Below are 12,074 nucleotides of genomic sequence, written 5' to 3'. Positions count from 1 at the left end.
TTTGGCCTGTTTGGTTTGTAAATTGGGTAGTGGACTAATGTAATTGGGTTAGGGATTGGGCTTGTAATTTATTAGACTGTAATTGTGATTTGGACTGTTAATTATTTTGGACTTTTATTTATGTTTATTTTTCTGTTCTTGGGCCCGGGCCAAAATCGGCCTATTACAGCTACCCCTCTTTGCTCGTTGTCTTGTAACGAGAATGGAGCAAAGACTTTAATGAAGGACCAATTTTTTCCGGTCTCACTGAATCTTGACTTCTTGGTGCTCATCTTCTTCAAGTAGCCTCATTACAACCCACTGCAACTTTAGGGGTATAGGAATTATCGCTTCAATCTGCTCCACTACAACTTCATGGAGATAAAATCTGTAGCTTTGGTAGATTTAATCCGACTATTACGACTCTAGAGGTATAGGATTTGTGACTTATAGCTTTAAGTAGCCCATGCCAAAATTGGCCTATTACAATTTTCATAGAGCTTACTAAGCTTTATAGCTTACATTGTTTGTTTTTCCGTGTTTTATAGTGAATTCAAAGCTAGCTCGGATTCAGGAATCATCGAAGAATTCATCACACTATCCTACTATCACTTTAGTACTTTTGAACTTAAGTATTTTGGGTATATGGTATGTATAGAATTATGGTCATTTTGATATATAGTTTGATAATGAATTTGGTCATTTGAAATGGCTTGTAAATGTTAAAATTTTGTTTTTGTATATAGCCATGAGAGTTGGCTTAATTTGGTTGGTTTAGTTGTGTATATATATGTGTGTGTGTGCATATGGCTTATGATGTGTGTTTGAGGATGGCTTTGTGATGATTGTTGATAAATAGCATAGTGAATATCAAATGGTATAAATTTAAGTTTGGTATGTTGGTGAAATTAGGTAAATAATGTATGTTTTGAAAATGACAATATTGATGATTTGAGATAGTGAAATTTGATATGAATTGGAATGGCATATTGTGGTATTGATGTGTTTTGTAATTGTTGGTGTTGAAAATGATATGAATTATACTTGGTTGAGAGTATATGAATGCTTATATATGCCATGTTTTGATGCCAAATGAATTCTTTTACGTGTGTGCAAAGTTGGGTGGCAAATGAGCTTGGTAAATAGCCTATTTTTGTCCACATGGATAGAGGCATGGGCGTGTTTCTCAGCTATTTGTGACACACAGTTATGTTACACGGCTGTGTGCCTCTTGGTGTTGAATTAAAAATCAAGTCAGTATGCCCCATACGGTCCAGCATACGAGCATGTGACTTGGCCATGTGGCATAAGTCAGTATACCCTATTGGTTTGGCACGGCCTAGCATACGGCTGGCACACGGGCGTGTGTGGCTATTTCCAAAGCACACGAGTATGTGTGGCCATTTTCAAAACACACGAGCTAGTCACACGGGCATATGTATTGGTCGTGTGACCCAATTCAGCAACTTACACGAGGTCAGACACGGGCTGGGACATGGCCATGTGCTCCCATTTCGAATGTCCACACGGTCTGTGACACGGGCGTGTCTTCGGCCGTGTGAGACACACGGGCATGTGTCCCCTGTATATTGGAAAATTTTCTAAGTGTTTCAAAGATTTCTTGAGTTGTCAGTTTAGTCCTGAACCTTTCTGAATGCATGTTTTGGGCCTCCTAGGCTCGTATTAGGGACAATGTAATTGAGTTTGAATGATGATTGCATGAAATGTGAAAATGCATGTGTAATGAATGTTTAATTGTATTATAAGTTCAGTAATACTTTGTAACCCTATTTCGGTGTTGAATATGGGTGAGGGGTGCTACACGGTTCACACAGCCTTGTATACCTAGGAATTAGAGTTTTCGAGCAAGATTTGGTGCTATACGGCATGGCCACACGGCCGTCTGACTGAATTAAAGAAATTAGTCGATCTTCACATGGCCATGTCCTTAGGCATACGGGCTTGTGCGTTTGAGAATTAGGGTTTGGGTGTTTTGGTGCCACATGGTCGTGTGGTTAATTTGGGAATTGAGAATTCCACACAGCATATGTTTTGGGACACATGGCCGCTTCTGGTGGGCACACGATCATGTGAGACCTTCACATAGTTGTGTCTGCCCTACACCTAAATTAGCAATCAGACAGAGAGTTACACGACCTGTTCACACGGCCATGTCCTTGGGTCATACGGGCGTGCGTACCTTAGCCACAAGGTCGTGTGCCTCCTTTCACACGAGTGTATGCCTTTGTACACGGGCGCGTGTCATCTCCATATGGGCGTGTGTCCTTAGTGTTTCCCTTTTTCAGGTATGCTCTATTTCTATAGCTAGACTCGGCTCACCGGAGGTCTTGGACAGTCGTGTTATAAAAACTAGTTAATAAGTCATCTTTTCGATTGCTACTTTGGTGGATAGCTTTGAAATATAAATGTTTATAAGAATTTTGGTATGAATCGTGTTTTGGGTTTTTTTTCACAAATTTTATTTTGATTTGAAATTTAGAAACTGCAAATCTATGTTTTCAAGTATTTTAAAATGTTTATTCGAGTTGGGAAAAATGTCTTTATAACTAAAAGTTTGGGTAACTCGTTTTGAAAAAAAATTCTTCGATCGGTTCGGTGATCAATGTGACCTCCGAAATTCGGCCTAAACTTCTAGGCCGTGTTTTGAGGTGTTACAAATGAAGCAAACATAATTACCCAAGATACCATACTTGTCAGATCGTCACAGGAAACCTTAGATGTTGTTGTAGAGATAGATGACTAGCTTTTTCCACCATTGTGACATCCAAGATCAGAAGATTAAAGCTCTCATTCAAGCCACTACAAGCTAAGGTGATCAAACCACTATCGTTGACCCTACTCTGGTCAATGTAGCCGCCACTGCAGAGCCATCATATTTGGATATTCCTATGGAGACTGAAGGGTTCACAAGCAATATTCAAAAACTAGTAGTTAAGGAAGAAAAGGATAAGGAGTTTGCTGAGAAGACCTTGTTAAGGAAGCAGGGGTTCCAACACTTTAATCTCAAGCTATGGAAGCAATAAGAAAATAAGAAGAAATGACTATGGAAATTAGAAATAAAGTGTTCTAAGATGTTGCTTGTTCTTGAAGGTGCACTTTTATGATCTCAAAACACTTCATTGATGAGGAAAACATATAAGAAAACAACTTAGATTATGGCATCGATATCATTCTTTAGAATAGTGGCTTATTGGGCACTGGAAGGTTTATGAAGCCATATGTTAGAAACATTGCATTAAAATTTTATGCTAATCCATACATGAGCATCTTTGACAAGGATAACAAGTTATACCAAGAAGTCTTTGTATGTGGTAAGTGGTATAAATCTGGCCCTGCTAAAATTAGGAAATTATTAACTACTTTAGTTAAAATATGGTAGAGCTCGATAAGAGTATTGATGAAACTGTTGTTGTTGTAACCAACAGTGTTCATCATACTTGGCCCGAGAAAGGTAATCTCTATGCCTATTCTCTTTTCACTATATATGTTGCTTTATTTGTAATTGCCATTAGGAACTGGCTTCCTAACAGTCAGAGAGATTCAATGAGTAAAAGAGTGGTTGTTCTATTGAGGAAGGTGGTTGAGATGGTTGAGTTCAACCTGGGCTAAGTTATATTTGACGAGATTGTTAAATATGCTAAAAAAGTCTATCCTTGATATTTGTTGTCATTCCCCTCCCTCATCTTCCAAGTACTGCATACTCAGAATCCTAGAATGGTTCAAGCAAAAGAACAACTTGAGAAGATTGTGCTAGAATTGAAGTTCTCCCATAAATAGTTAGAAAGGAAACATATTATTAATAATGGAAACAAGGAAACTTTAGGTATTGAGTTTGATGGCGCTAATAAAGTAGAAGCTGCTCAAGATTTGCCTACTGTTGTAGGTCCCAAGTCCATTCCCTTGGGCATTAAGCATAGAAAGAATGTTGAACTGAAGTCTTACATTGAGTCCAATCAAAGACATGTTGACCAATTGCAAGCAGAAATCAAGAAAGTGAAAAAGCTGACTAATAGACAAAAGGTTTTATGGGCTAATCTCCTTGCTCCCTTTGATAATGAATAGTTTGGAAATTATGTTGACCAAAAAAGGGGGAGGTATAACGATGGAAAGGGAGCTACTATTGAGGGGGGAGTGAAGATGATGTTATTGAGGGGGAGGAGTTCCTTTTCTAATGATAATTATTGTTTGGAACTGTTATTTTTTAATACTATAATCTTAATAATGCTACTGATGAATTTTATTCTTTGGTGAATGATTACTATTACTATTGTTTCATTAACTTACTTGGTTATAATTATAGTTGGTTGATTATTGATGCAAAATTCAAACTTGGAATTGATGATTAGTTTACTTAATTATTTTTTAAGTTAAGTTTTTTGAATTAAAGGGAATATGCTAAGGAGGGAGCTAAAGTTTGATTGATGAGTAAGTTTCATGTATTGTATGTGTTTTGTTTGACAAATTGCCAAAGTGGGAGACTATTGAAAAATATAGAATGATTGAGAAGTGTCCACTTCCTGACCGATTGCGATAGACTAGCATATTTCCATTTAATTAGGTTACTGGCAAAATATTGAACTGTATTTTTTTGGCTATGTTGATACTGTGGATTGTATTTAGCCCATCAATTATATCATTTTAGGAAACATGTTTGAAGGATTAGATCGACACGAATCATGTCCATCTAATCCATTGGATTGAGAAAGTTGGATTGGATTGAAATGTTGAAAACTTAGCTACCAACAGTGCTCGTTTATCTTGTTTCTTATATTATATTGTATTAAGCTAATTTAGTTGTTAGGGATTGTGATAGATCTTTAAAATGTTAACGAGTCTTGAAAAAATTTGTTTGTGACGACTTAATATATTCAGGTGATGAACATTAGTTGTGAAACTGCATTTTGATTGTAAAACCTTCGTGTTGTGATTTTACAAGCTACGTTCATAAAGGTGAATTTAGTGGTGAGAGTACTAGTCTTTAAAGGTACAAAAGTGAGACAATTGTGAATAGACTGTGATAGATTTATGTTCACTTGTTGTAAGTGTTGAAGATAGAAGATATTTCTCACAAAGCTAGATTTTGCAGACACGGGGAAACCAATTTGTGTAACAATCTTTGTGTCCCCCTATTTTTATTCTTTGTGTCACAGCGCTTGGAGAAGCACCAACTTCCCCCTATCACTTCTACCAACACTTGGCTTGTTACTTAGCAACTTTTTTCATATCAACATATAAATTTATAAAAAATATTTTGTACACTGTCAGTAGAGTTTATAAATTTCACAAGCAATGTTAGGGGATTGACAATTGTCCTATAGGAATATAATAAAATATTTAAATAAAAATATGTGATAATTTTTTAAAATTATTTGTAAAATAAAAAAAAAATACATGTACCATATTCTGAAAGAGGTTAGGAAGGCTGAGAGTTTATATTGAATTTCAAAAGCCTTCCAAGTTTCAAATTGGCTAGGACAAATTTTTTTTTTTTTTTTTTCAAATATAAGAGATACAAATTAGAAAAGGAACTCACATAACTAACTTTTCACTTTAAAAAAATAAAATAAAATAGACGTGGCCAGAAGTCTTCAAAGAACCCAAAGATCTCTTTCGTTATTTAATCTCAATTCTCATCATAATGAAAACAATCAATTGTTTTAATTATGAAATATTAATATAAAATATATTTTATAAATTAAAAATAAATATTATAATTAAAAATTATTTGTTATTTGTAATTATTAATATTTTTAAATAATTTTGAACACCAAAATGTAAAAAGGAGTTTACTTTTTAATAATTATTAATTTTTCTAGTTGTGCACTAATATAGGAAAATTACGTCACATTAAACTATGGATAAATTTTAATTTTAGTCACTTAATTAAAAGAAGTTACAATTTAGTCACTGAACTATTCAAAAGTTTTCATTCAAGTAACTGTGCTATTAAAATCGATATTATATGACTTTCTCTATTTGCATTTTTTGCACTAATCGAAAGCTCACTTTCTCTTTTTCTTCTATAATTCATTTTTTTCATGAAATAACTTTGGAAGTCACGAATCAGCAAACTAAAATTCAAACAACTTTTTTATCCGATCTCCAACACTAACAGCCAAATCGACTTGGATCTAATGTATGTTTTTTTACTCATCGATGAGTATTGATCCACTGTACCGATCGCCAAATCATTGCTTAGAGCTCATTGGCAGATCTTTAAAAAAAATAATTTAATGACTTAAATAAAAATCTTTTGAATAGTTAAGTGACTTAAATGAAAACTTCCAAATAGTTCAATGACCAAATTGTAATATTTTTAATTAAGTGATCAAAATAAAAATTTACCCATAATTTAGTGATTAATGTGTAGTTTATCTTTAAAATAATCTAGACATTCATATGTTCTAGTTATCTAAATCTAGATGAACATTTGTTAAGGTTTATTCTAGATGTACATTTTATTATTTTATAAATTATTAATATTTTTTGAACTTTTGCATGGTTAAATATTTTATTATTTTTACTAATTTTATAACTTTTTTATATAGTTTTATACTCATATAAAATAAAATTAAGCAAATGGTTGTCTAAATTCAAATAAGCCTAAACAATTATTTATTTACAAACATAATAAATGAATATATATTATTAATTTTTTCAAATTGATCAATTGACCATTATCATTAAAGAAAAGACTTAAATGATTGGCTGTTTATCATTAAAAGCTTAATTGAATTTTTTTACTAAAATCTATTTTGACCCTTAAGTCAAAATAAAAATGCAACATGAAATTAATTAATATAATAAGTTTGAAGGTGTAAAAATTCTCAATTTTTTTAAAAAATAATTAAACCTTCTTTTTTTTCATTCACTTGGGTACTTAAACTTTTACAATTTATCAAAAAACCTTCAAACTTTTTTAAAAATAATTAAGCTCCTGTTTTTTTCATTTAATTGGGTACTTGAACTTTCAAAATACATCAAAAAGGCCTTTAAACTTTTTCAAAAAATGCAATTAAGCTCCTGCTTTTTTGCACTCAATTAGATACTTGAGCCGCCCCTAATTTCTTTCAGTTAAAACAATCACGTGTCACAACCACAACGTGACATGTGGCTAAAATATGATAAAAGATAAAAATCAATAAAAATTATAAAAATAAATAAATTTTAATAAAATATATAAAATATTAAAAATTATAATATATATATAATTGTAAAAATAATTAAATTAGAAAATTTTAACAAAAAAATAAAAATTTAAAACTAGAAAAAATATAAAATTGTAAAAAATAATTATAAAAATCTTAAAAATTATAAAATTATAAAATTTTATAAAGTCGTAAGAAAATTATAAAATTTATAGAAGTATAGAAAAATTATAAAATTTTATAAAGCCGTAAGAAATTTATAAAATGTAAAGAATGTATCGTAAAAAAATATAAAATTTATCGTACTAAAAGTAGAATTTTATAATTTTTCTATAACTTTATTGATTTTTATTTTTTATTATTTTTATCACATGTCACGTTGTGTTATGACACATATGGTTTTAACTAGAAAAAAGCGGGAGTAATTAACTTTAACAGTTAACGGTTTAAGTTAATGATTAAATGATCATTTTATGCATTTTATAATTTTTATGATTTTATAAAGTTTTACAATTTTTATAATTTTTTCAATTTTAATAAATTTTAAATATTTTATTAAAATTTAATAATTTATATAATTTTATTGATTTTATTTTAAAATTTTTTTGCCATATGTTACGTCATGATTGTGATACAAGATGACTTTAATTGGAAAAAATTTGAGGAGCAATTAACTTTAATAATAAAAGGATATTTTAATGTATTTAACAATTCAAGTAGACAATTGAATTTAAAAAATAAAGACTTAATTATTTTTAAAAAATATTTGAAAGCTTTTACATACTTAAATCAATATAATAATAGAAAAATATAAAAGTAGGAAAAATCTAATTTATTTTTTGCATAATAAGATAGAACTATTATTAACCGCAAACATAGCCGTGAAATGAAATGTTAGTAATATAATATTCGGAATGATCTTACTCGTAAAAGTACAAAGTTATAATTTGTGAATGCTTAGGTGATGTCAGCTGCTTAACTCATACACGTTTTCTTCTATAGCGTCACCCTTGAGATAAATATTATTCAAAGTACAATTTTGGAATATTAAAAAGCCGATGGAGCAGATAACAATAAGGTCTTGGGTTTAAATAATTCAAACTATATTAAAAAAGAAATATCATTCTTCTGTATCACATGCTACAAGTAGTTTGTGCTAAAGTATAATTGATCTAAAATATCAGCCATCTGTAAATTTGGCCCTTTATATATAAATTCATACCTCTCACAAATTCTTAAAATTAAATTTTGTTGTTTCTAAAATTTTATGTAAACCATAGATGTCTTCATCCGTTTAACAGTCTGAACTAAGTCCTGTTCAGGCTACCTAACAATATTAATTCTAGGATTTGAACTTGGTCAAGATACTTAAGGAAGAAGTCTAATTCCACTTCTTTCAACCACTTATTGGTAAAGCTTATATATGTCATTTTAATTTATAGATTTAAAGGTTACTGAATTAAAATTTTAAAATTCACAAAACGTAAAGATTAAAAATAATCAAATTAGAGAATATGAACCAAATTTATAAGTCATTCATAATATGAGACGAATAACAAAAACATAACCGATCAAATGGTTTTGACTGCGACTACTTAAATTAAGATTAATATTCTAAAACTAAAAAGAATATTTAGTATCTAAAATTAATCAAACTATATCCACAACTTCCAATAAAAGATTAGTGTTACATCAAAAAAAAAAAAGTAATAGAGATCTTCACATGGCATTATTCAGGAGAAGAGTTATGGACTTAATAGATATGAAATGAAAATGAGTTAAGTTTATCCTGGCTGGATTAAATTAACTAATTACTCCTGATTATCATGTCACTTCAACAACTCAACATAAAAATTATTAATTACTTTGAATAATATGATTAGAAGAATGGGTCAAGTCATTTTATATTAGGTCAATATTTACAAATATATTTCTTTTTCTCATATTCGAATAAAAACTATATAGCAATACATATATCCTTAAATACAAATGCCGACATCGATTAAAATAAAGCAGAACTGCCAGTCAACTACATAAAAAAAAATTCAAATAGAAAATATAGCAAAAGTGTTCATTTTAGTTTGATTATGAATTTATTTTTTAATATTTTGATATCAAATGTATATGGAATGAGCGTATGGTCGAACCCCAAGTTTGAGTCATGTTTAATTGCACGTTGAGTGAAGTATTAAGGGTAGGAAAGTAAGACTTAGGAACCAAACAGGAGTCATGATTCAAAGAGACATATCATATATGACCTTCACCATTAACCTCTTAACATGTGGGTGGATAAGATGCTGCAACGATGTTCATTGGAGGATTCTCTTTACCATGCTAGAAATTTCCCTTTCTATCTATATTTTTATTTTACCAAGTTGATGTCCATCATATCTCATGTGACACTTCTATGAAGTCTCCTCGTTCACTCTTTTAACATTATTAACCCGGATAGCTTTGTCATTATTCAAAGCTCTATACTGTTTAGTGGTAAGAAACATTAATTATAGAGGTTGCAAGTCCATATCACAAATGTAAACACTTTCAATTTTCCAATCTGGGCTATGAGTATATAAATGAAACCCTATATATCCAGCTAACTGTGCTAGGGAAGTTGACCTTGAACAGACAACATTTCTGTAATAGAAAGAAGTTAAAGGACGAGGTGGTGGAAGATGGTGAGAGGTCCCTTCTATGATAAAAATGGGATGAAGAAGGGTGAATGGAGTGCTGAAGAAGATCACAAACTAAGATCTTATATACAAAGATATGGCCATTGGAACTGGCGTGAGCTCCCCAAGTATGCCGGTATGATTTTATGGAGAAAACTATAGTTTTTTTTTCCACAATAAATTCATTTCTAGGCTTCAATCATGTTATTTAAGATGTATTTTTTTTTTTTTTGGTTGTCTAAATTGTGTACAGGGCTTAAAAGGTGCGGAAAGAGTTGCAGGTTAAGATGGATGAATTACCTCCGGCCTGAACTAAAGCGCGGCAACTTCACTGAAGAAGAAGATGCATTGATCATCAAATTACATGATGAAATGGGAAACAGGTTAGAATATCCAATTAAATCATCATCATCATCATCATCATCGTCATAATATTGCGGATTTAATTAAGAATATTTTTTAACCTTATGTGTATATATTACAGATGGTCTACCATAGCTAAAAGTTTTCCAGGACGAACAGACAATGAAATAAAAAACCACTGGCACGCTCATCTAAAGAAACGTACAAAGCGTGATGAGAAAGACAAGTCCGATTGTTGGCAAAGTGAAGCCATCCGGAATGAGAATATTTGTGAAGGTGAAGGTGAACGTGAACGTGAAAGCAATAGCATCCTTGTTGATACTCCCAACAACATGATCTTAGAGAGTTCACCTTTGTCTCCAGCAACATCTACATGTACTGAACAATCCTCCTTTAGCTCCGGCAGTGGATCTATGTTCAGCTTCAATGTTGTTGGCGGCTTAGAGGATAATTGCCTTCCATGTTCGGGAACATATGAAGCTGAAAGCAGTGGAGATTTCTGGAGTCAACCCTTTGTTGCAGACAATACATCATCCTTGGAAAAGGGTGGATTTGAGATGCTTTTGGAATATGAGGACATGTATCATAATGATTCCGCATATTTGCTCTACGAATTGATGCAAGGATGGATATAAAGTCGGTTTTCCAGTTTTTTTTTTTTTTTTTTAATTCTAACACGGGTAGATTTAGATCACGGTACATTTATTTACAATTAGGCGCAAGATAAAAAAATAGCTAAAAATATGTTAGTAAGCACTTGGGGTTAAAATTTGCGGGTTTTTCCATTTTAGATAATTTATTACAAATCATAATAATTATCATTATCAAATAATATTTTCAATAATATTTAATATATTTTATAGATACGTTTTGTAATTTATTTAATATCAAAAAAATATTTTTATTGTGGAGTAATATTTTATTACATCTAGAGTAATATTTTAATTTGTTTATTAAAATAATTTATTCTCTAGATATAGTTATAATTTAGAACCAATATCTATATTTGTGATATATATTAAGTTTTAATGGAGTTGGTGTTATTGACTAAATGAGATTTAACTTGGATTATTGTCACCCGTAAACCAAATTTCAACTTAATATGAAAGCAGTACCAAAAAGTCAGTCCTTTTATAAGTAATGAACTTATCATTTTCATTAAATTTGTTTATATATATATATATATATATATATATATAAAATGAAATTTGTGAGATTTATACTCAAGATATCTTAATCTTCATCATCTCACTTAGTCATTTCAACTAAATCATATTTAACTTTTATATATATTAACATAAATATTTTCACTCACATTATGAGTGTGTCATAATCTAGTTAATAGTAAAGTGTCGGCTGAGTTGGTGTCACTCGTTAACTGAGTGTCAACTCAGTTATAAATTTATCAAAAACCATTCCTTTCTACAATACAAGTTATATCATTCTAAAGGTATTTTTATCTTTTTATATTTCTATAAATTAATAAAAACCTTGCAAATGATAGGATTTGAAGTAAAAGACATTAAGGATGTAAATCTTCATCTTTACCGTTTTAACTAAAGCACAATCTAGTTTTTATATAAACATTTAATAAATATATTTTTACATAATTTTTTCACCCATGGGTGTATCATAATCTAGTTATTAATAAAATGATTCATTGAGATGGTATCATTAGTTAACTTAACATCGACTCAATTAATTAAATATAAAAAATCCAACTTTATTATGTAATATTATATCAATTAAGACTACATGAGATAACTATTTTATTTTTAAAATAATAAAACTACGAACAATAAAAGTGCAATTGAAATAAAAAAAATAAGGGTGAAGTTAAAAAAACTCTCAAATTTAAGGATGACCTTTACAATTATGAATGCTGACTATGTTT

The 12,074-nt window shown here is 30.5% G+C and overlaps 1 protein-coding gene across 1 annotated transcript; it reads left to right on the top strand.

Annotated features, from left to right (window-relative positions):
• The first annotated feature begins 9,717 nt into the window (after nt 1-9,717).
• On the top strand, nt 9,718-11,044 carry LOC108462478 (transcription factor WER). Its single transcript, XM_017762421.2, has 3 exons — nt 9,718-9,953; nt 10,071-10,200; nt 10,302-11,044. Exons 1-3 carry the CDS (start codon nt 9,821-9,823, stop codon nt 10,813-10,815), a joined length of 777 nt encoding a protein of 258 aa, XP_017617910.2. The 5' UTR covers nt 9,718-9,820; the 3' UTR covers nt 10,816-11,044.
• The last annotated feature ends 1,030 nt before the right edge of the window (nt 11,045-12,074 follow it).

Source organism: Gossypium arboreum, chromosome 13 (assembly GCF_025698485.1).
Source record: "Gossypium arboreum isolate Shixiya-1 chromosome 13, ASM2569848v2, whole genome shotgun sequence".
Lineage (NCBI taxonomy): Eukaryota > Viridiplantae > Streptophyta > Magnoliopsida > Malvales > Malvaceae > Gossypium > Gossypium arboreum.
This window is presented reverse-complemented; position numbering and strand designations above follow the sequence as displayed.